The sequence below is a fragment of the Ranitomeya variabilis genome, chromosome 4 (assembly GCF_051348905.1).
Source record: "Ranitomeya variabilis isolate aRanVar5 chromosome 4, aRanVar5.hap1, whole genome shotgun sequence".
NCBI classification, from domain to species: domain Eukaryota; kingdom Metazoa; phylum Chordata; class Amphibia; order Anura; family Dendrobatidae; genus Ranitomeya; species Ranitomeya variabilis.
Genome location: NC_135235.1, coordinates 381,742,171 through 381,767,856, shown reverse-complemented (window position 1 = coordinate 381,767,856; position 25,686 = coordinate 381,742,171). Strand labels below are relative to the sequence as shown.

The following is a 25,686-nucleotide window of genomic DNA, read 5'->3' as shown; positions in this document are numbered from 1 at the left end:
GTGAGATGTAGGTCAATTCTGGAATAGGACTTTTGTGCAGGTGAAAAGTATGTATATCCCCTCTGACGGCCATTTTGCTCTCGCCAGATATCGGCCAGACAATTTACTTTCAGCATTTGTAGAATCTTTTTCCTGTCTATTTTTGATATGTCAACTCGATTTAGTGAACTGCTGTCAAGCGACGGGCTGAGAGTGAGATTAAAATCGCCACACCAGATAAGGTGATGATATGAGAATGAGGCTAATTTTGATAAGATTAAAAGCATGACCCGAGTCTGAGTGGCCGTTGGCAGGTAACTATTAAAGAAGTTGTCCACTACTATAACTTTTTTTTTTTTTCATAAATCTTGCTATTATGTGCCACTGAAAACATCTACTGTGTTTATTTTAGCAATATTACCTTTTATCATGCTGTAGCAGCACATTTTAGTGCTGGATTCAGCTCTCATGGGGTTAATCGACAACTTCCTTTCTCCTGAGTCATTGTGCTCTAATACTACAAGTTCCATGATGCATTGCACTGCTACTAAGCCTGAACCTAGCACACCCTCTCCAAAACACACCCCAACCCCTCCCTCCTCTCCCTCCTCTAGCTTCAAAAAGACTTGTGATGTCATTTCTGTCCGACCTCCTCTTTTACATTTGTCCAACCCACACTCCATTACAGATAGATAGAGGGAAAGATAGATAGATAGATAGATAGATAGATAGATAGATAGATATGAGATAGATAGATAGATAATAGATAGATAATAGATAGATAGATAGATACAGATATATCTATGTCTATTTCCATAGATATGTCCATATCCATGTTTCTAAACCCCTTCACCCCCTGGAGCTTTTTTGTTTTCGTTTATCGCTCCCCTTCTTTCCAGAGCCATAATTTTTCCGTCAGTATGGCCATGTGAGGGCTTATCTTTTGCAGAACAAGTTCTACTTCTGAACGCCATCATTGGTTTTACCATGTCGTGTAGCAGAAAATGTGAAAAAAATTCAAAGTGCAATGAAATAGCAAAAAAAGTGCAATCCCACGCTTGTTTTTTGCTTGGCTTTTTTGCTAGGTTCACTAAATGCTGAGGCTGTGTGCACACATTGTGGATTTGATTGCAGATCCGCAGCGTTTTTTGCTGCACTGAATTGCATCAAATCCGCAGTGTAGTGTACAACCAATGTAAGTCTATGGGAGCCGCAGACTTGTGCACATGCTGCGGAAAAGGCCGCACCGAAACCGCACCAAGAACTGCATCAAAACCGCACCAAAACTGCGAAACTGCACCAGGTTTTGATGCAGTTTTTGATGCAGTTTTTATGCTTTTTTTGGTGCGGTTTATGCGCGGTTTTAATGCCGTTTTTGGAAATAAGTAAATAAACGGAAAATGTGCATGATTTGAATGGAAACATGCATGAAAAAACGGATTCCAAGGCCGGATTCATCATTTCACAGCTCAGTTTCATACTTTTTTTGCCGGATCCGTCGCTGTGCGTTTTTTCGCCGGACAGAAAAAACGTTCCTCTGTATGTGTTTTCCATCCGGCGGAAACAGCTTTTTTGACGGATCCGGCAAAAAACGGATGAAACTCTATGAGAAAAAGACGGATCCATCAGAAAAAAATTGATCCGTTTTTTTCAAAACTCGCCGGATTGTGCCTCACGGCAAAAACCTGATGTGTGAAAGCAGCCAAATATATGGATAGATACATCTATGTATCTATAGATATATCTATAGATAAATATATCTATAGATAGATATATCCATAGATATATAATAGAAAGGCCGATGTTTCTATAAGGCTACTTTCACACTTGCGTTTTTCGCAATCCGTCTTTTTGGGAAAAAAACGGATCCTGCAAATGTGCTCGCAGGATGCGTTTTTTACCCATAGACGTGTATTAGTGAAGGATCGCGACGGATGGCCACACGTCGCGTCCATCGTGCAACGGATGCGTCGTGTTTTGGCGGACCGTTGGCACATCCGTCACGTCTGCCATTTTCTACCGCGCATGCGCGGCCAAAACTCCGCCCCCTCCTCCCCGGACTTCAGAATGGGCAGCGGATGCGTTGAAAAACTGCATCCGCTGCCCACGACGTGCACAAATTTCACAACGTGCGTCGGTACGTCGGCCCAACGCATAGCGATGGACCCGTGCCGACGCAAGTGTGAAACAGGGCTTAATGAGCGTTTAATTTAATAAAAAACTGAAAAAAACGGCGTGGGCTCCCGCGCAATTTTCTGCGCCAGAGGGGGAAAGCCGACGGCCGAGGCCAATATTTGTAGAACAAATAGAGGAGAAAATCCAGCTTCCAAAAATATCAAAATTTATTAAAGATAAAATCCAAAGTCCAAAAACATGGTTCACAGGAGAAGAAATAGCAGCAAGCTACATGTTTCGAACAATAAGTTCTTTTTCAAAGCTGCTCACCATGCACCAGAGTGAGGTTTAAATAGCAGCTGTGAAAATCACAGAAAATCACTCCACCACCTGATGCAGCAGTGATTATATACAATAAAAACGCAAAAATATCACAAAAAACATCACAAAAAAACAAAGAAATATATAATATACATATGTGAAATATATAGTACAACTAGACAATGTGAATCTCTCAGTAATGAAACATGATTTCCTTGCGAGCATTTAAGCCCATGGGATGGCAAGTGTTAAGGTAAAACATCCAATAAGCTTCACGCGTCATAAGACGTCTCTTCAAGTCTCCTCCTCTGGCTGTCACTCCAAGCCTCTCAATGCCGACAACCCGAAGGAATGCAGTATTTCTTTGATGACTGGTGATAAAATGCTTAGACGCATGAGACACAGAACGATTATTATTAGTGGACACAACAATATCAGTGATATGTTCAGAGATACGCGTCTTTAACATGCGAGTGGTACAACCTATGTAACTTAATTTGCATTTCATGCATGTTATCATATAAACCACATTCTTACTATTGCAGTTAATAAATTGCTGGATTTTATGTTCTTGTTTATCACTGCTATCAGTAAAAGAATGCGTGACAACAGAATGGGCACATGTGCGACATTTAGAAGCACCACAGTGATAAAAACCTATATGGTGTAACCATGTATGGGAGACTTTACTAGATTTAAATAGGCTGGGTGAGAGAATGTCAGACAAAGTAGTAGCCTTTTTTGCAATCACCTGACAGCCTGAAGATAGAATTTCAGAAAGAATCTCGTCCTCATATAAAATAGGAATGTTTTTCAAGATAAGAGATTTAATATCGTTGTATTGAGGACTATATTTGATAGAGCAAAAGGTTTTTTGATTTTGATACACTTTTTTCTCCTTATTTTTTGATACCAGCATATCGCTGCGTTTTTTTTGTTGTACTATATTTTTAGCTCTATCAAGAGCCCACTTAGAATAGCCTCTTTTTTGGACTTGACACTGTGCAGTACTGTGGGCCATGTTATTACCACCTCCACATTTCATAAACCCCTCTCTGGCAATAGCATTTTACATGCGTCCAGCAGCCATCCTGGACATACAGGTCCTTCTCAAAAAATTAGCATATAGTGTTAAATTTCATTATTTACCATAATGTAATGATTACAATTAAACTTTCATATATTATAGATTCATTATCCACCAACTGAAATTTGTCAGGTCTTTTATTGTTTTAATACTGATGATTTTGGCCTACAACTCCTGATAACCCAAAAAACCTGTCTCAATAAATTAGCATATCAAGAAAAGGTTCTCTAAACGACCTATTACCCTAATCTTCTGAATCAACTAATTAACTCTAAACACATGCAAAAGATACCTGAGGCTTTTAAAAACTCCCTGCCTGGTTCATTACTCAAAACCCCCATCATGGGTAAGACTAGCGACCTGACAGATGTCAAGAAGGCCATCATTGACACCCTCAAGCAAGAGGGTAAGACCCAGAAAGAAATTTCTCAACAAATAGGCTGTTCCCAGAGTGCTGTATCAAGGCACCTCAATGGTAAGTCTGTTGGAAGGAAACAATGTGGCAGAAAACGCTGTACAACGAGAAGAGGTGACCGGACCCTGAGGAAAATTGTGGAGAAGGACCGATTCCAGACCTTGGGGAACCTGAGGAAGCAGTGGACTGAGTCTGGTGTGGAAACATCCAGAGCCACCGTGCACAGGTGTGTGCAGGAAATGGGCTACAGGTGCCGCATTCCCCAGGTAAAGCCACTTTTGAACCATAAACAGCGGCAGAAGCGCCTGACCTGGGCTACAGAGAAGCAGCACTGGACTGTTGCTAAGTGGTCCCAAGTACTTTTTTCTGATGAAAGCAAATTTTGCATGTCATTCAGAAATCAAGGTGCCAGAGTCTGGAGGAAGACTGGGGAGAAGGAAATGCCAAAATGCCTGAAGTCCAGTGTCAAGTACCCAGTCAGTGATGGTGTGGGGTGCCATGTCAGCTGCTGGTGTTGGTCCACTGTGTTTCATCAAGGGCAGGGTCAATGCAGCTAGCTATCAGGAGATTTTGGAGCACTTCATGCTTCCTGGCACCTGCTCACAGTGCCAAAACCACTGGTAAATGGTTTACTGACCATGGTATTACTGTGCTCAATTGGCCTGCCAACTCTCCTGACCTGAACCCCATAGAGAATCTGTGGGATATTGTGAAGAGAAAGTTGAGAGACGCAAGACCCAACACTCTGGATGAGCTTAAGGCCGCTATTGAAGCATCCTGGGCCTCCATAACATCTCAGCAGTGTCACAGGCTGATTGCCTCCATGCCACGCCGCATTGAAGCAGTCATTTCTGCCAAAGGATTCCCGACCAAGTATTGAGTGCATAACTGAACATTATTATTTGATGTTTTTTTTGTTTGTTATTAAAAAACACTTTTATTTGATTGGACGGTTGAAATATGCTAATTTATTGAGACAGGTTTTTTGGGTTATCAGGAGTTGTAGGCCAAAATCATCAGTATTAAAACAATAAAAGACCTGACAAATTTCAGTTGGTGGATAATGAATCTATAATATATGAAAGTTTAATTGTAATCATTACATTATGGTAAATAATGAAATTTAACACTATATGCTAATTTTTTGAGAAGGACCTGTACAATAAAGTCCATACCAGTGGGCGAGCTTACCAGAATAACCAGGAATTGTAATGATGCCAGTATTTTAAAGCAAGAGACCGATCTGTGTTGTAAAAAATTAGAAAAAAGAGGCTATTCTAAGTGGGCTCTTGATAGAGCTAAAAATATAGTACAACAAAAAAAACGCAGCGATATGCTGGTATCAAAAAATAAGGAGAAAAAAGTGTATCAAAATCAAAAAACCTTTTGCTCTATCAAATATAGTCCTCAATACAACGATATTAAATCTCTTATCTTGAAAAACATTCCTATTTTATATGAGGACGAGATTCTTTCTGAAATTCTATCTTCAGGCTGTCAGGTGATTGCAAAAAAGGCTACCACTTTGTCTGACATTCTCTCACCCAGCCTATTTAAATCTAGTAAAGTCTCCCATACATGGTTACACCATATAGGTTTTTATCACTGTGGTGCTTCTAAATGTCGCACATGTGCCCATTCTGTTGTCACGCATTCTTTTACTGATAGCAGTGATAAACAAGAACATAAAATCCAGCAATTTATTAACTGCAATAGTAAGAATGTGGTTTATATGATAACATGCATGAAATGCAAATTAAGTTACATAGGTTGTACCACTCGCATGTTAAAGACGCGTATCTCTGAACATATCACTGATATTGTTGTGTCCACTAATAATAATCGTTCTGTGTCTCATGCGTCTAAGCATTTTATCACCAGTCATCAAAGAAATACTGCATTCCTTCGGGTTGTCGGCATTGAGAGGCTTGGAGTGACAGCCAGAGGAGGAGACTTGAAGAGACGTCTTATGACGCGTGAAGCTTATTGGATGTTTTACCTTAACACTTGCCATCCCATGGGCTTAAATGCTCGCAAGGAAATCATGTTTCATTACTGAGAGATTCACATTGTCTAGTTGTACTATATATTTCACATATGTATATTATATATTTCTTTGTTTTTTTGTGATGTTTTTTGTGATATTTTTGCGTTTTTATTGTATATAATCACTGCTGCATCAGGTGGTGGAGTGATTTTCTGTGATTTTCACAGCTGCTATTTAAACCTCACTCTGGTGCATGGTGAGCAGCTTTGAAAAAGAACTTATTGTTCGAAACATGTAGCTTGCTGCTATTTCTTCTCCTGTGAACCATGTTTTTGGACTTTGGATTTTATCTTTAATAAATTTTGATATTTTTGGAAGCTGGATTTTCTCCTCTATTTGTTCTATTGCCTCACGTGAAGACTGCACGTCATCCGGGCTTCCCCACAACAAATGCCTAGTAGGTGAGCTGGTTTTGTCTCATTTTTTTTTTTCTTCTGCCAATATTTGTAGCCTGCTATGAATATCAGCCCGCAGCTGTCTGCGTAGCCTTTACTGGCTATTAAAATAGAGGGACCCCCCAAAAAAATGACGTGGGGTCCCCCCTATATTTTATAGCCAGAAAGGCTACGCAGACAGCTGCGGGCTGATATTAATAGCCTAGAGAGGGGCCATGGATATTGGTCCCCCCCCCCCCCCGGCTACAAATACCAGTCCGCAGCCACCCCAGAAATGGCGCATCTGTAAGTCTACGTTCACATTAGCGTTCGGCGCCGCAGCGTCGCCGCATGCGTCATGCGCCCCTATATTTAACATGGGGGCGCATGGACATGCATTGTGCTGCGTTTTGCGACGCATGGGTTTTTTTGGCCGCAAGCGTTGGGCGCAGAGGACGCAGCAAGTTGCATTTTTTTTGCGTCCAACTTTCGGCCAAAAAGGACGCATGCGTCGCAAAACGCAGCGTTTTAGCGTGCGTTTTGTTGCGTTTTTGTTTGCGTTGTGCGTTGCGTCTCCGACGCTGCGGCGCACAACGCAAATGTGAACGTAGCCTTAGATGCGCCAATTCCGGCACTGAGGCTGGTTTCACACTTGCGTTTTTGGACGCTGCGTTTTAAGCGCTAAAAAACGCATGCGTTTTTTTCCTATACTTAACATTAAAAACGCATGCGTTTTTTCGCATGCGTTTTGACGCGTTTTCGGCAACGCATGCGTTTTTGAACGCGCGCGTTTGTTTGCGTTAAAAACGCATGCGTTTTTATAGAAAAAAAAACAGGAAAAACACTGAAAAACCACCCACCACCATCAGGGTGATAAAGGGATCCAAACCCTAACCCTACCCCTAACCTCACCCCTAACCGTTTAATGAACATTTTATGACATAGTGCCACGATATTTCAGTGCCACGTATGTAAGTGCCACGTATGTAAGTGCCACGTATGTAAGTGCCACGTATGTAAGTGCCACGTATGTAAGTGCCACGTATGCAAGTGCCACGTATGCAAGTGCCACGTATGCAAGTGCCACGTATGTAAGTGCCACGTATGTAAGTGCCACGTATGTAAGTGCCACGTATGTAAGTGCCACGTATTTAAGTGCCACGTATTTAAGTGCCACGTATTTAAGTGCCACGTGCCACGTATTTCAGTGCCACGTGCCATGTATTTCAGTGCCACCTATGTAAGTGCCACGTATTTCAGTGCCACGTATTTCAGTGCCACGTATTTGTCACGTTTAGGGTTAGGGTTAGGCCCTAACCCTACCCCTAGCTATTTCTATTTATAGTGGGTTTTCTTGTGGATTTTGATGATTGGCAGCTGTCACACACTTCTCAGCATGCGTTTTAAAAACGCAAACGCATGAAAAAACGCATGTAAACGCGGCAAAACGCCGCGGGTTTTTTTTCTACATGCAAAAAGGCATGCGTCTAAAAAACGCAGCGTTTTACCACGTTTACATGCGTTTTTTCACACATGCGGTTTTTTAAAAAACGCATGCAGATAAAAACGCAAGTGTGAAACCAGCCTAAGCCCCTCTCTTCCCACTCCCGTGTAGCGGTGGGATATGGGGTAATAAGGGGTTAATGTCACCTTGCTATTGTAAGGTGACATTAAGCCGGGTTAATAACGGAGAGGCGTCAATAAGACGCCTATCCATTATTAATCCAATATTAATAAAGGGTTAATAAAACACACACACATTAGGAAAAAGTATTTTAATATTCTTCATTTCACCATACTTACCATACTTCAGCCCCTGCAAAAAACGTAAAATAATAAACCGTATACTACCTGTCCGCCGTAGTCCAATTAATAACGAGTGTCCCACGATGATCTCCCCTATAGAACAGAGACATCGGGTGATGTCACTGCTCTATAGGACCCTCAGTGACACACTGACAGGAGACAATGGCTCCTGCACTGCATCACTGAGGTTACTATAGTTCACTGGTCTCACTTTATGGCAAAAAGCTGCGTGGGAACTTTCTCATACAGCATACCATAAAGTGAGACTAGGGACTATTTTCTCACAGGGGCGTAGGAATACATTGTGGGGAATACATTGTGGAAGGATACCTTCCTCCCCTCATTGTCTTCCTGGAGCCCCTGGAGAGTGGTTGCATCAGCAGAGGCTCCTGCTCTCCACGGGAGATCGTCGTGGGACACTCGTTTTAATTGGATTTCTGCGGATCAGGGAGTATATTGGTTGTTTATTATTTTAATATTTTTTATGACACTGGCTTCGGGGATCAAAGTGACAAGTGATGGTGAGTATGTAATCTATGTTATATGTACTGTATGTCTGTATGTATGTACTGTATGCGCATGCAGTCGCATGGCGCATGCAGTCGCATGGCGCATGCAGTCGCATGGCGCATGCAGTCGCGTGGCGCATGCCGTCACATGGCGCATGTCGTCGCATGGCGCATGCAGTCGCATGGCGCATGTCGTCGCATGCCGTCGCGCGTCGCATGCCGTCGCATGCATCATGCCGTCGCATGGTGCATGCAGCATGTCGTCGCATGCAGCATGTCGTCGCATGCAGCATGTCGGCGCATGCAGCATGTCGTCGCATGCTGCATGTTCTGTATGTGTGTATGTACTGTATATGTGTGGTTTTTTTTTGTTTTGTTTTTTTTGACATTCAACACATTAGCCGGATGATGGGACTACTACTGTCCCATCATTGGCTAATGTGTCACTGACTGTCACTGTAGCAGGCAGAGCCCGATGGGACTTGTAGTCCCATCGGACAATGCCTGCACACAGAGACACACACACACACACCAAAGACCACCCCACCCCCCGCAGCAGACCCAGCACATACCGGCAGCAGAGCCCCGGCGCCGGCCAACCCACCCCCACCCCCACATGCCGGCGCAGAGCCCCGGCGCCGTACCAGAGCCCCGGCGCCGTACCCACATTCCGGCGCTGGCACGCAGAGCACCGGCACGTACATACAGACCTCAGCGCCCGCACCTTCATCATCACTGCCTAGCCCCGCCCGCCCCCAGCACAGCCCCGCAGGCAGCCACCAGCCCCGCCCACAGCCCAGTCACTCTTGATGAGTGACTGCTCTGACTGTGCGGCTGGGACACACCTGCTGCTGACGTCACGTCAATTTCCAGAGCCTGGAAATTGACGTGACGTCGGCGGAAATAAGCGGCGGCTGCAGCCTGGGGGTCACGTGACCCGGACTCAGCCACCGCTACAGCGCCGCTCACAGGCAAAAACGGCAACAAAAGGTATTTGCACAATTCATCAGGGGCCCCGGGGGGATACATTGGGGGGTTAATTGAAAGTAGTGGACAACCCCTTTAACAATGCATATATTTAAACCTTGCAGGGTTCCCATCAAGATAATGAATCTGCCCTCAGGGTCGGAATACGTGTTGGTGGGTTGGAATGGAAAGCTGTTTTTAATTAGAATAGCCACGCCCCTTGTTTTGCGGTCCCAGGTTGAAAGGAAAAATTTTGAATAATGTACGTCCAGGAATTTGGGTTGGGATGAATTGGAAAAATGGGTTTCCTGAATGCAGATTACATCCGGATTGTGCTTCTGATAATCGAGGAAGGCCTTTTTACGTTTTACAGGTGAGTTGAAGCCCCTAACATTATGGGAGAGCACTCTACACATGTTTGGTTAAATGAGTACTGCTAGAAGAATGCAAACCATCACCTCCCACCCGACCTCGGCCTACAAATTCACCACCACAGCCATAATCTCTATGTGGGAACGGAGGGAAAGAGACAAACAAGGGGAGGACGTCGACACAAAACATAACATAAGTTTTCCAAAAGGCATTGAGCCCACAAAGTATGGCGATCTGGGGTCCCATATTAAAAAGGACGCCAAAAATCGCCAGGGTTGGGCAGCATGGTACAACCCTTAGGACCCCAACCCTTGAATCATATAAAGTTGACTGTATAATAAGGGGAGAGAGGGAGAGGGGAGGGGGAAAGGGATGGGAGAGGAGAAAAAAAAAAAAAGGGGGGGGGGAGGAGGGGAAAGGGAGGGGGGAAGGGGGGGAGGAGGGGAAAGGGAGGAGGGGAAAGGGAGGAGGGGAAAGGGAGGAGGGAAGGGGGGGAGGAGGGGAAAAGAGGGGGAGAGGGGGGAAGGGGGAGGGGGGGAGGGGGAAAAAAAAGGGGGGGGGGGGAAGGAGAAGGGAACTAGATAATGCATTAGCAGGTAATACAACTGTAGATAGACCGAACATTAACTGCTAGGTAGTTAACCTAAATCCAGAGCAGGGCAAAGACAACAACTGGCCCCATAAATATAACCTAGAGAAACATGAATTATTTTGGGGATATCAAATCTTGAGGTATGCAAATCAGGTAATCTGAGTGTCTTCACTTCTTGTTCTGGGATGGTTTGTCCATTCCCTTGTTGGCCTGGGTTTTCTTTGTGGAAGCGAGGGAGTCTCTGGAGATAGTGGAATACTAGCCTTTATCAAGGCCTGGGTTCCTTCCTCTAGTGACCGGCAGGTATAGAGCCGAGACTTGAAAGTGAAGATAAGAGCGAATGGAAAACCCCACTTGTATTTAACCTGAGCCTCTGGTAGGGAGGTAGTAATTGGCCTGAGGGCCCTTCTTCTGGCCAATGTTGTGGGCGCAATGTCTGCATAAATGTGCACTGAGTCTGGTAGGCCAGGTAAGATAGGTTGGTTTCTAGCCGCCAGCAAGATCTGATCACGGGTCTCCTCATAGTGCATCTTTAGTATTACATCTCTGGGCATAGCATTAGATCTTGGCTTACCCAGTGCCCTGTGTATTCTTGTAATATGGAGAAGGGCCGGGTCTAGGTCAGGTAGAAGGGCTGCAAAAAGGGCTGCTGCTGTATCTTTAAGGGCAACCACATGTTCAGGAAGTCCTCTAATTCCAATGTTGCTTCTTTCTGGACCTGTTCTCATAATCCTCACATCTCAATTCCAGCTCAGTAATACGGTCAGTATGCCGCTTGAGTCTCCTGATCTTCCTCCAGCGCGTCAGAGACAACATCCATTTTTTCCTCCAAGTTATTTGTGCGCTGTGCCAGGTCTTGCAACTGGGATGAGATACCCTGCATGGCGGTGGTAAGCTCCTCTCTAAAGGTTTCTTGCAAGGACCTCGTGAGGGCAGCCGTTGAAATCATTGCTTCAGAGTTTGGGGAAGCATCATCCTGCTCTGCGTCCCCATTACCCTGAGTTGCAGAAGCAGACGGAGGGTTAGTTGCTGCAGCCATTTTGGAGGGGGTGCCGATCATAAGGAGGTCTGAAATGGTGCGGCCCGTCGGCAGTGCTGCGCCCCCCTTTTTCGGCATTACTGATTGCCCTGCTCTTAGAGATAGACTGTCCCCGGGAGGGGAATATTTTCAATGTTTCGATCGCTGGAAAGGGTTGAATGGGGTCCGCCGGGTAGCAGAGCTCAGCACAACATGACTGTCATTGCCGTACTCTGCACATGCGCCCCGTCAATAAAGTTTTATCTACTTGCTGATTTCACTTAGTTGCAAAATGAGCCGCATGCAGAGGGAGGCCGCATGGGCTGGAAGCTAATGGTACTGCTTTTAGTGTGTTCAGTCCCGGCTACAACGTCTACTACATTCTGCTGAATTGAAGTGCCTCGTACTCAGGGCGGCAGTAGGCAATGGGGCAGCAGGAGACAAGGCACAAGTGTAGGCTGCAGGCGGGGAGTGATCCCAGCACAGGGTGTCGCTTTCTGCTGAAGTGTGCTTCCGTGTAACAGTGCATAAACATCCACAGCTATCTCTCCAGCCCACTAAGTGTTAAACAGATGGGTATGGGGCAGCAGGAGACAAGGCACAAGCACAGGCTGCAGGCGGGGAGTGATCCCAGCACAGGGAGACGGTTTCTGCTGAAGTGTGCCTCAGTGTAACAGTGCACAAACATCCACAGCTATCTCTCCAGGCCAGTAGGTGTTAAACAGGTGGGTATGGGGCAGCAGGAGACAAGGCACAAGCACAGGCTACAGGCGGGGAGTGATCCCAGCACAGGGAGACGGTTTCTGCTGAAGTGTGTCTCAGTGTAACAGTGCACAAACATCCACAGCTATCTCTCCAGGCCAGTAGGTGTTAAACAGGTGGGTATGGGGCAGCAGGAGACAAGGCACAAGCACAGGCTGCAGGCGGGGAGTGATCCCAGCACAGGGAGACGGTTTCTGCTGAAGTGTGCCTCAGTGTAACAGTGCACAAACATCCACAGCTATCTCTCCAGGCCAGTAGGTGTTAAACAGGTGGGTATGGGGCAGCAGGAGACAAGGCACAAGCACAGGCTACAGGCGGGGAGTGATCCCAGCACAGGGAGACGGTTTCTGCTGAAGTGTGTCTCAGTGTAACAGTGCACAAACATCCACAGCTATCTCTCCAGGCCAGTAGGTGTTAAACAGGTGGGTATGGGGCAGCAGGAGACAAGGCACAAGCACAGGCTGCAGGCGGGGAGTGATCCCAGCACAGGGAGACGGTTTCTGCTGAAGTGTGCCTCAGTGTAACAGTGCACAAACATCCACAGCTATCTCTCCAGGCCAGTAGGTGTTAAACAGGTGGGTATGGGGCAGCAGGAGACAAGGCACAAGCACAGGCTGCAGGCGGGGAGTGATCCCAGCACAGGGAGACGGTTTCTGCTGAAGTGTGCCTCAGTGTAACAGTGCACAAACATCCACAGCTATCTCTCCAGGCCAGTAGGTGTTAAACAGGTGGGTATGGGGCAGCAGGAGACAAGGCACAAGTACAGATTGCAAACGGGGAGCGATCCCAGCAAAGGTATAGCTCCCGTTTCAAGCGTGCAGGGGCTCCCTCCACACCACGCGGCGAGTCAAAGATGGCGCCAGGACTGGCGGGAAAACTTACAGCTCCCTCACCTCGCCGACAGGGATGTGTCCAGGGGAATTACCAGGCCTCCAGGAGAGCAGAGCGCCGTCACAGGCGATGGGTTCGTCTAGCAATATCGCCGACCGTGGTGTCCCTCTATGTCTGCAGGCACCACCGCATGGGACAGGGACCGGGTTATGGAAGCAGCAGTCCAGAGCGCCGCCAAGCACAGCGAGATGCACCGGACCGCAGGGGGCACAGCTGCAGGTAAGCGGTGAGCCGCATGAGCGGCAAGCCGAGGCTGGAGAGGGTGTGTGGGAAGGGGGCAGTTCGTACCTCCCTGCAGTCGCCGCAGCCCGGCACAGACCCGGCCGTGGATCTGTTAAAGATGGCGGCGTCGCTGTCCTGTCTCCCTCTCTCCTCTCAGTTTCTGGGACTCGTGCTGGGGTGGGGTGCACCGTCCACTCCAGGGTCAGGCACAGCTTCTTGTCTATCTATGGGGTTATTTCTCACGCTGCAGGGCTAATTAAATTTAGTGGGAATCCAGCGCTGGGCAGGAGCTCCTCAGACATGCGACTGTTTCCCTTCACAGCCAGGCCACGCCCTAAGTTGTCTATTTTTAACTATTTTTAACATTGTTTCCAACTCAGATCAAACAAGAAACATGGGTTCTGTGAAGAACACGGACAGGACACTACATGAAAAATGGACGTCTGACTGCGGCCTAAAAGTCAAAATTATATCTGCATGTCCAAAACCAATACAAAATTATCTTTGGAAAAAATCTAGCTTGATTCTTTGAATTTTGTCTCTTCTCTCTGTCCCTCCCTCTGAAACATATAACTTGGCGGACAGTAATATAATATAATATAGTAATATAACAGTAATACATGGAAACGCTGGGCATAGCCGACTATATGATGTGCAAATATTTCAAATACAAAATTTTACTAGAGAAAGGGCACCAACATTACTTTAGAGGGGTGGATCACTATTGAATATCTGTTCTGGCGGAAAGTCTGTAGCCAAATAAGTAGCTGATTGGCTGCAACAATCATGTGACCTGTCACATGACCACTGGTAGAAGAGGACGCTGGGAGAGATGCATATATACTTTTATGATTGCCAGTTTAGCTGTTTAGAAGGGTTTGCCCTAATAATCCCTATAAAGTTAAATACAGTACTTACTTGCGGTTCTGCTGACGCTGAAAAAGTAGACGCCTGTGCTGAGGGTGCAGGTGAGTGGTATCTGGGCGGAACTGCAGCTGCTGAGGCCTGAAAAATACAATGCCATTGTCATTTTTGACCTGGTGCCTTAAGGGGTTGTCATGGCAACATTTATATTTTACCAGTGACTTGGAATATTTTAAGATCTTTCCTGGCTTGTGTGCAGGCTGCCCCAAGATCTGCATTCACTCCAGAAGTGAGAAGCCATCGTTGCAGCAGCAGGCCCGCTGAGGCCTGAGATCGGATGCTGCGGTCAGGTGATCTCAGAAGTGCGTCATCAGTAATGTCAGATGTTGCGCTGCTGAAGTCACCCGACTGTGGCAATTACACACCACAATGGTCCTGCTGCTGGAACATCTCCCTTCTGGTGTAAATGCAGAACTCAGAGCGACTTGTGCAGGATCCTGGGACGTGCCAGTAGGTATCACTCTTATTTCCCAAGCCACGGTACAATTGTAACTCTGCCCTGATAATTCTTTAAATGGTTTTCCACAGTGCGCCCTCCACACAGTACCCTCCATCTCATCTCACTCCTGCACAAGCACACTTCTCCCTGGTTGGACGAGAGAAGCGCATGCACCATAGTGCGTCCTCCACACAGTACCCTCCATCTCATCTCATTCCTGCACAAGCACACTTCTCCCTGCCCTGCCGAAAGCAGCGCAAAGCACCATAGTGCGTCCTCCACACAGTACCCTCCATCTCATCTCACTCCTGCACAAGCACACTTCTCCTTGGCTGGACGAGAGAAGCGCATCTGGAGCGTCCCCAGACGCAGGGCCGCGGGGTACTCAGTACCGGGCCTCTCTGTCTCGGTCCTGGGGTTGTCACGGTGGCTAGACCCGGTCCGTGACCCTGCTAAGGGGCGTCCAATGAAAGGTGTGATGGTGGTGCGTGGTGCAAGGCGCGATGAATAACGAGGACACAGGGTTGCAGTCTCTTTACTGAAGGCTTCAGGTTCCACAATCCAGAGCACTGCTAACAGGGCTGGCTGAGACCGGCCGGTCCGAAGGCACATCCAGAGTTCCCTTTGCAGGTGGAAATCAGTGCCTACCTTCTAGCGCCTGTGTGTTGTAGTACTTCCCTGCTGAGCACCACGGGATAGTCCTCACAACTGTTGTGTCTGTTTCTGATGTTCTTTCTCTCTCCGTCCCCCAGATGATATGGCTAGGACGCACCCGTATGACGGGGTAGGCCTGGAGTTATTCTGGGACCCTAGAGACGCCCCTCTCCCACAATTGCCTCCTTTGTCTTCGTTAGGTGATTTAGGTGAGACAGCCAACCTATAATTAACTGTCCTGCCGCTGTTTAAAGTAATACTTAAGAGTCGCTTACTTCCTCAGTGCTCCGGCCACCGGCTACACGCCTCAGAAGGATGTTGCCACGGTCTTAAGGGCACGACTCCTTCTGGTTCTCTCGCCTCTGTGCTAGGATCTCGCTTCTCACTTCTCCGCAATATACTCCGCTTCGTGTCCCTTCTAAGGAGCCTGCCGCTATACCTCACAGGCACAGCTCCGTAACGATCTGTCCTTTTCGCTAGGCAACTGTCAGGATCCCACCCCTGACAGGTCCTCTCCTGAACTCTCTCGGGCTGCTCTCTCTCTCACTTCCTGTCCAACCCCCAGTTTTACCAGAGTGTGAGGAGTGGCCTAATAGATAGAACCCCCCCCTGGTGGCCGGAGTGTGGAGTGTAGTGTGTGTCTGTGATACCTGGTCAGGTGAACTCCTTTAGTGCAGTCAGACGTAACATCACCCCCCTTAGTGGCAGAGCGACATTACTGCAACGACCAGGACTCATCTCATCTCATTCCTGCACAAGCACACTTCTCCCTGGCTGGACGAGAGCAGCGTATGCACCATAGTGCGTCCTCCACACAGAACCCTTCAGGGCAAAGTGCCTGAGCGGGACCGTGATGGGGACAGTGTGTCGATAACGTAGGACGTGTCATCCATATGAGGCAGGAAAGAAGGTTGGTAATTGTAACAAGAGAGGAGTCACCATATCAAGACCAGAGAAGCCCATCTGACTGGACCGCGCCATCTGTGAGTATATTAAAATGTCTTTTATGACTTGCAGAGCAGAATCCTTTAATAGAGGGCTGAAAGATGCTGGCTGCACGCTATAAGGGGAAAACCTAGTGACAGAAATGGTATCAATAAAAAAAGGTCAGCTCAGGGCACAAAAAAAAAAAAAAAAAAAAGCCATCACACAGCTAGCGATCTGAAAAATTAAGGAAAATGGTGAGAAGTTAATTTATTTTTTTACTACTGAACTTATTTTCGCCACTGGGAAAGTTGGTGTCCCATCCTGGGACACTGTATATAAAGGAAAAAAAAGTTTGAAAAAATTGTCAATACCGTATTTTCCGGCGTACAAGACGACTTTTTAACCCCTGAAAATCTTCTTAGAAGTCGGGGGTCGTCTTGTACGCCGGGAATCGCCTTGTACGCCGGGTGTATATGGTGGGTGGGGGGGAGGAAAGTGAGTATCCCCCATTACCTTATCATAGCGCTGCAGCGTGGGGTCTCTGTGCTGGGAGCGGCGGCTGCTGTGCTGTGGTGCGGCGGCTCCTCTTCTGCAGTGTGGGGCCTCTGGTGCTGTGGGGCTGTGGCGGCGGCGTATCTTCATGCAGTCGGGGCTCCTCCGGCATCTCAAAGCTTGGAAGCCCCGCCGGCAACTCCATCGGTGTAATGCGGTGGCCTCCGGGAAAATGGCCGCTGCTTAGATTCAGATCTCGTGTCCCGAGATTTCGGGACGAGATCTGAATCTGAGCATGCGCAGCCCCCAGCGGCCATTTTCCCGGAGGCCACCGCATCGCACCTATTGAGCTGCCTCCGGGAAAATGGCCGCTGCTCAGATTCAGATCTCGTCTCCCGAGATCTCGGGACGAGATCTGAATCTGAGCAGCGGCCATTTTCCCGGAGGCCACCGCATTGTACCGATGGAGTTGCCGGCGCCGCGGGGCCTCCAGGCTTTAATGAGATGCCGGAGGAGCCCCGACTGCATAAAGATACGCCGCCGCCACCGCCCCACAGCACAGAGGCCCCACACTGCAGAAGAGGAGCCGCCGCACCACAGCACAGCAGCCGCCGCTCCCAGCACAGAGACCCCACGCTGCAGCGCTAGGATAAGGTAATGGGGGATACTCACTTTCCTGTGAGACGCCCCCTCGTCGTCATCAGGATCACTCCCCCCCAAAAGGCACATATTCACCGGCCCTATAAGACGACATAGGGTGTATAAGAAGACCCCCGACTTTTAAGAAGATTTTATTTTTTAACTGGTAAAGTTGGGGGGTCGTCTTATACGCCCAGTCGTCTTATACGCCGGAAAATACGGTACTTAAAGAAAACAAAACAAAACCACATTAATCCAATAAATACACACTTGTGTAAAAACAAAGCCAAATAAAGTACACATATTCTGTATCGCTGCATCCGGTACGACCTGACCTATAAAATTGTCCCACTGGTTAAACCCTTCAGTGAACACTGTAAAAAAAAAAAAAAAAAAAAAAAGGGGGTATGGGGGGCAAAAGAAGTGCTTTTACATCAAACCACTGGAAGAAAAAAAAAAAAAAAAAAAAGCACTAAAAAATGGTACTGCTGAAAATGTCACCTTATCCCGCAAAAAAAAGCCATACAGCCCCATTAACACAAAAACACCAAAGCTCTCAAAATACAGCGATGCAAAAAAAAAAAAAAAAATCTGTAAAATAGTTTTTATTGTAGAAAAGCGACAAAACTTACAAATGTGGTATCGCAGTAATCGTAACCCAAAGAATAAAGGGTCAACGTCATTAAAATAAAAATCCCCCAAAATTATTGAATTGCAGATTTTTATTCTGCCTCCAAAAAAAAATCGGAATAGAAAGCGATCAAAAAAATGTTGTGACTGAAAATGGTACCAATAAAAACATCAACTCAAAAGACAAGCCTTCTCATGATTGTCTGCAGAAATATAGAAAAATTATAGCTCTCAAAACATGGTGATGCATAAACTTAGTTTTGCAAAAAAAAAAAAAAGCATCTTTTAGTGTGCGATAGCAGCAGCCAAGCATAAAAAAACCCGATATAAATCTGGTATAGCACCGACCCGAAGAATTAAGTTGTATAATCACTTATATCGCATCAGAAACAGCGTAACAAAATAAAACCAATTCTTCACCTGCTGTTTTGTTCTTTCTGCGTCTCAAATATTGCAGTAAGGTTCGGCTCATATTTATCCTGTGCTCTGCTCTGAGCTCTTACATCGTGTAAATCTCTAAAATACATGATTCAGACAGAACCCCCAGGCAGAAGATTGCCTATAATGAGGCAGATTGACGTACTGTGGACACCGTCTGACTTGTGATCCGGTGGTGTCCGTCTTTTTAAGGGTGCACATAAGCGAGGTCAGCTAAAGTTTTGTGCACTTCTGAAAAGAAACTGAAGAGGCAAGACGAGTCCAGAGTAACTCTGCTGCCTATAGTGAATGGATCCCTCAGGGATTTCATCTGGATTCCCGTCATTTGGAGATTTAGATGGAAAACCCGATATAAGTGTTCAGTGTAGAGCACGGGATAAGTGTGGTCCAAAATGCTATGTAAAATGTTCCCAATAAAAGATCATTTAAATCCACATAAGAAGCAAACCCCACTCAGGTCTGTCATCTGTCAATGGAAATTTAGGGGGTTTCCATGTTACTGGTAGCACAAAGGCTCTGGAAAAGCACTTTGGCTCCTAGCCACCCAAAACAAATCTAGAGAAATTTGCACTCCCAAATCCCTCCTTCCCATTTGAGCCCCACAGTGTCTCTAAACCGCAGTTAACTGTCCACATGTTTGGCATTACTGTATGGATGACAGCCCGCTTCATTTACCGATGCATGTCTCCAGAAGCACGAGCTGGACACAATGTACGGCTCTACAACATATGGGGCACTACAATGTATTGGCAAAGACAAAGTTGCAATTTTCACTCCGCAACATCCACTGCTGCTTGTTTCAGGCTAACACCCAAGGAGTCAAAGTTGTCATTGCAACTGCACTTCGGGGCTCTGTATAGTGAGTCTGCAAACTATTCTACGATAATTTGTTCTCCAAAAGCATATAGCACCCTGTCCTTCCAGAGTCTCACCGTACAGCTAAGGCTACTTTCACGCTAGCGTCGTGCACTGCACGTCGCTATGCGACATTGCAGCGCATCGACGCTAGCGTTGAAAGCGCCGCACAACGGGGGCAGCGGATGCAGTTTTACATCGCATCCGCTGCCCCATTGTGAGGTGCGGGAAGGCGGGGGCGGAGTTCCGCCGCGCATGCGCGGTCGGCACAGACGGGAACAACGCACAAAAAAACGTTACATGTAACTTTTTTTGTGCCAACGGTCCGACGCAACACGACAACTGTTGCACGACGGTTGCGACGTGTGGCAATGCGTCGCTAATACACGTCTATGGAGAAAAAACGCATCCTGCAAGCACTTTTGCAGGATGCGTTTCTTCTCCAGAACGACGCATAGCGATGTGCAGTGCACGACGCTAGTGTGAAAGTAGCCTAAACAGTACTGTACAGCCACATATAGGGTATTGCCACGTTCAGCAGAAACTGTGTGAGACATTTTGGTGCCATTTTACCCATTTCCCCATGTGATAATGTAAAATATGAAGCTAAAACAATTTGTGTTAAAAATGTAGTTATTTTGTCTTCACAGTATAATGGTATAAAATTCTGTGACACACCCGTGCTGACAACATGCTCACTCTACCCCTAGATTACCGTATTTTTCCGACCATAAGACGCACTTTTTTTCCTCCAAATTTGGGAGGAAAGTGTGGGTGCGTCTTATGGTACGGATGTAGCATGTGGGGAGGGGGGCAGCAGTGAGTGGGATCGCACTGTTATCCCACTTCAGGATGTCCCCGCTGCCCGGAATCAGCGCTGGGAAAACCATGTGGTCCCGATGATTAAGTGCAGTGAATAATCATTAGCGGCTCCCCGCCCACCATGAGCTGAGCGGTGAGCCAGGAGCAGCAAATGAATACTGCACTTAAGCAGGGACACGCATGGCTTCCTCAGCACTGATTCCTGCAGCAGCAGATTTGTGTGTCCTGGGGAGGAGGAGGCAGCAGCAGCAGGGGCCAGAGCGGAGAGGAGATCGCTGTATAACTGCCTGCCATGCCTGGATGCCGAGTGCTGTGCACAAACAGGACCTGTGTGATGTCAGGAGTGGGCGGGCTGGAGCATCACATGGCAGCTCAGAGCCCTCCCTCTTCTCGACATCATCACAGGTCCTTCAGACTCCCCACTAGAATCTGCAGCTTCCTCAAAACCTGTTCTGTGGAGAGGCAACAAGAGGGAGGGCTCTGTGTGCAGTCATGGGATGCTTTTACCTCACCACAGTGGCTGGCAGGCTGCCACAATTAAGAGGTTAGTCTTTCCAAAACACAATAAAGCACTCTGCCACTCCTGTGGTGAACTATAACTCCCAGCATGTCATAGGATCTTCAGGACATGCTGGGAGTTATAGTTCTCCCATGGGATTTTAAAGCAGCACTCCAGTGCTATTTTGCAGTGCTGGAGTGGTGCTTTCAATATAAGCCCTGTGCCCCCATTCTTATACTCACCCTCCAGCATCTTCATATAGTACTGTACAGACACCACACTGGTCCTGCAGCTTCCAACATAATAACATACTATTATATATAATAACACCACATATAATAGTATGTTATTTATGTTATTAAATATTTTACCCCATTTTTTTGCTTCAAATATTTTTTTTCCCTATTTTCCACCTCTAAAACCTGGGTGCGCCTTATAGTCCGGTGCGTCTTATAGTCCGAAAAATACGGTAATTCCTTGCGAGTTTGTAAAATGAGGTCACTTATGAAGGGGTATTGCCAATGTGACATGGCATCCTCAAACCATTCCAGCAAAATGTGCACTACAATATGGCGCGCTTTCCTTTCTGAGCTTTGCACGGTGCCCAAAAAGTAGTTTTCGACCATATACTGGGGGTACTGGAGTACTCAGGGTAAATTGTGTAAAAAAAACAAACAACTATTTCAATGTGGTTTTGAGGGGTGCAGTTTTGAAAATTGTGGCACTTTGGGGGTATTTTCTGACACACCGGCCCATCAAAGTCACTTCAAACGTGATGTGGTCCCTGAAAAGAACCAAAAAACTTTTGTATATTGCTGATTTTTTTTTTTTAGTAGGTTAGAAATGTTAAAACCTTATGTTTCAAAATTGATGCACATGTAAAGTATACATGAGGGAAATGTTAATTATTTTGTACTGCATGATTAACTGGTTTAAGGATAAAAAAACTGAAATTTGCAAAATGTATAAAAATTCCAATATTTTCACAATTAAATGCAAAAAAATTCAGTCTAAATTTACCACCAACATTAAAAGTACAGTGTGTTGCAAAAAAAAAAAAAAATCTCAGAATCACTGGGATCCATTGAAGCTTTCCAGAGTTACCACCACAAAGTGACCCTGGACAGATTTGTAAAATTTAGAACTTAGCCTGGTCAGGAAGGTGAAAACAGGCTACAGGGTGAAGGGGTTAAAGGAGAGATCTGGAACTAAAAGATATTTAAGATCAATCCACTGTAATCATATAATCACTTTTAAAATGTACTTCAATTAAAAAATCCCTACAGTTCCCCTATGTACATTTTTTGTTTTTGTCCTCCCCTTATTCCAAGAGCCATAACTTTTTTTATTTTTCCATCAATATAGCCATATGAGAGATTGTTATTTGTGGGGCAAGTTGTACTTTTGAATGACACCATTCATTCTACCACATAGTATACTGGAAAACGGGAATATTATTCAAAGTGCGGTGAAATTGCCCCCCCCCCCAAAAAAAAAAAGTGCAATTCCATAATGTTTTTTTCTTTTTCTGTTTTTTATTTACCTTATTAAATTTATAGTAAAACTGACTTGGCGATATGATTCCCCAGGCCAGTACAAGTACATAGATACCAAACATGTCTATTTTGTTTATATTTAAGTGGTGAAAATAAATTTAGTAGTAAAAAATAAATAAATAACTTCTCATTTTCCAGAGACCGATAATTTTTCAGATCACGACCTGTGTGATTTTTCTTTTTTTTTGTGCCCCGAGCTGACCTTTTTTATTGGTACCATATTGGGGTAGATACAATGTCTTGATTGCCTTTTATTGCATGGTTAAGGAGACCAAAACAAAACTTAATTCTGGCATTTTTATTTTTTTCTCGTTACACAGTTTACAGATTCGATTAATTTTACATTTTGATAGATGGACAGTTCTGAAAATGGCAAATACCAAATATATGTTTTTGTTTTTACTTTTAAAGGGAACCTGTCATCACAATTTAGTATGTTAACCCTAAGGTTGTTTGTACCTTCATGACCAGGCCAAATTTGAAAAAATCTGACCAATCTAACTTTATATGGTAAAAACCCTGGAACACTTCAACGGTTTCCACTGATTCTCAGAATGTTTTTTCGAGACATTGTATTTTATGAAAGTGGTAAAAAAATTCTATAAGGCTAGGTTCAGATTGCGTTAGTGCAATCCGTTTAGCGCGAGCGGATTGCGCTAACGCAATGTCTTTTTAGGGGCCGCGTTCAGGGGTCGCGTTAAAGTCCCAGCTTTCGCAGATCACCGATCTGCGAGAGCGGGGAACGGACCTCTGGCGCGCCGCGGACGCTGCAAGCAGCGTCCGAGGCGCGCTACAAAAGACCGGCACATCGCTAGCGCGTGCCGAAAATGACATGCGCTAGCAATGCGCTCTAACATTGCCGGCAATGGGAGCGCTAACGGACGCGGTGCACGGCATTAATTTCGCCGTGCAACGCTGTCCGTTAGCGCTATCCCATTAACGCAATGGGAACCTAGCCTAAGACTTGCGTTTATTTGTGAAAAAAAAATGGAAACTTAATTTCTATGCCTTTAAAGTAGAGCGCTCTGTCAAGACAAAATATTTAATAAATAACATTTCCCACATGTCTACATCAGCACAATTTTTTTTTTTTTTTTATTAGGAAGTTATAAAGGTTAATTAAAAGTTGATTTCTCATTTTTCCAACAAAATTTATAAAACTTTTTTTTTTTTTTTTTTGAGGGACCACATTTGAAGCGACAGAAAATACCCAACTGTCACACTTTTAAACTGAATCACAGCAATTTACAAGATTATCTCAGCACAGGAACATTTTATTTACACACATCCAGTTGTGGAACTTATTATTCCAAGATCTATCGATAAAAATGTAATTTGTTTGCAGGCAGTTTTGTCTTAAGCCTGTGAAATGCATGATCGATGGGGTTGAGATCTGGTGAGTGATTCGGCCATTGCAGAATATTCCACCACTTTGCCTTAAATTCCTGGGTTGCTTTTGCAGTATGTACTGGGTCACTGTCCATCTGTACTGTATAGCACCGTCCAATCAACCTTGCTGCATTTGGTTGAATCTGGGCAGACAGTATCGCCCTGTACACTCCAGAATTCATCCGCTGGCTTCTGTCACACCATCAATAAACACTAGAGGAACAGTGTATTGGAAGTCCTGCATGTCCATGCCATCACACTTCCTCCACCATGTTTTACAGAGGGTGTGGTGGGCTTTGGATCTTGAGCCGTTCCATGCCTTCTCCATACTTTCTTCTTCTCATTATTCTGGTACAGGTGGATCTTAGTTTCAGCTGTCCAAAGAATGCTTTCCAGAAGTGTGCTGGCTTCTTTAGATGTTTTTTTGGTAAAGTCTAATCTGGCCTATTTTTAAGGCTGATAAAAGGTTTGAACCTTGTGGTGAGCCCTTTATTTGCTCTCATGAAGTCTTCTCCTTATGGTAAACTTGTAAACTTAGAAACTGATACACCAACTTCCTGGAGAGTGTTCTTCAAATGGATGGATGTTGGTAGAAGGGTTTTCTTCACCATGGAAAGGATTCGGAGACTATCCACCATTGTTGTATTCTGTGGACTTTGACAGATTTTTTTTTAGTCTAAGGATGGTCTGTTTCTATTCCATTTAGAGCTCCTTTGACCAAATATTGTGGGTTCACAGTAACAGCTTTCAAATACCACACCTGAAATTCAGCTCCAGACCTTTTATCTGCATAACCGATGATGGATTAACAAGGCAATAGCCCAAGCGCCCATTAAAGCGCTTAAATTGAGATAATTCTTAACCCTTTCACGACATGTGCCGTACATGTACGGCGCATGCCGTGAATCCCCCTTTGATGTGGGCTCCGGCACTGAGCCCACATCAAAGTCGCAACATGTCAGCTGTTTTGTACAGCTGACATGTGCGCGCAATAGCGGCGGGTGAAATCGCTATTCACGCGCCGCTATTAACCTGTTAAATGCCGCTGTCAAACGCAGACAGCGGCATTTAACTAAAGCTGGCGGCCGGAAATGACGTCATCACCGACCCCTGTCACATGATCGGGGGTCGGCGATGTGTCAGGACAGTAACCATAGAGGTCCTTGAGACCTCTATGGTTACTAATGCCGGTCTGCTGTGAGCGCCCCCCTGTGGTCGGCGCTCACAGCACACCTGCATTTCAGCTACATAGCAGCGATCTCATGATCGCTGCTATGTAGCAGAGCCAATCGAGTTGTGCCAGCTTCTAGCCTCCCATGGAGGCTATTGAAGCATGGCACATGTAAAAAAAAAAAATGTTTTTAAAAATATGAAAAAAACGTAAAAAACAGAAAAAGTTTAAATCACCCCCCTTTTGCCCCATCCTAAATAAAACAATAAAAAAAATAAAAAAATCAAACCTACGCGTATTTGGTATCGCCGCGATAAGAATCGCCCGATCTATCAATAAAAAAAAAAGCATTAACCTGATCGCTAAACAGCGTAGCGAGAAAAAAATTCAAAGCGCCAGAATTACGTTTTTTTGGTCGCCGCGACATTCCATTACAATGCAATAACGGGCGATCAAAAGAACGTATCTGCACAAAAGTGATATTATTAAAAACGTCAGCTCGGCACACAAAAAATAAGCCCTCACCCGACCCCAGATCACGAAAAACGGAGACGCTTCGGGTATCGGAAAATGGCGCTTTTTTTTTTTTTTTTTTAACCCCTTCACCCCAAAACCTGTTTTTACCTAAGTGACAGGGCCAATTTTTACAATTCTGACCACTGTCACTTTATGAGGTCATAACTCTAAAACGCTTCAACGGATCCTGCTGATTCTGAGATTGTTTTCTCGTGACATATTGTACTTCATGATAGTGGTAAAACTTCGATATGACTTG

The 25,686-nt window shown here is 45.6% G+C and overlaps 1 protein-coding gene across 1 annotated transcript in view; it reads right to left on the bottom strand.

Moving 5' to 3' along the window:
- Positions 1 to 25,686, bottom strand: part of PATL1 (PAT1 homolog 1, processing body mRNA decay factor) — a 131,099-nt gene that overhangs the window by 40,813 nt on the left and 64,600 nt on the right. Inside the window, exon 9 of the mRNA XM_077250815.1 lies at positions 14,395 to 14,481. Coding sequence (XP_077106930.1) covers positions 14,395 to 14,481 — 87 coding nt within the window. The remainder of the gene's footprint in view (positions 1 to 14,394; positions 14,482 to 25,686) is intronic.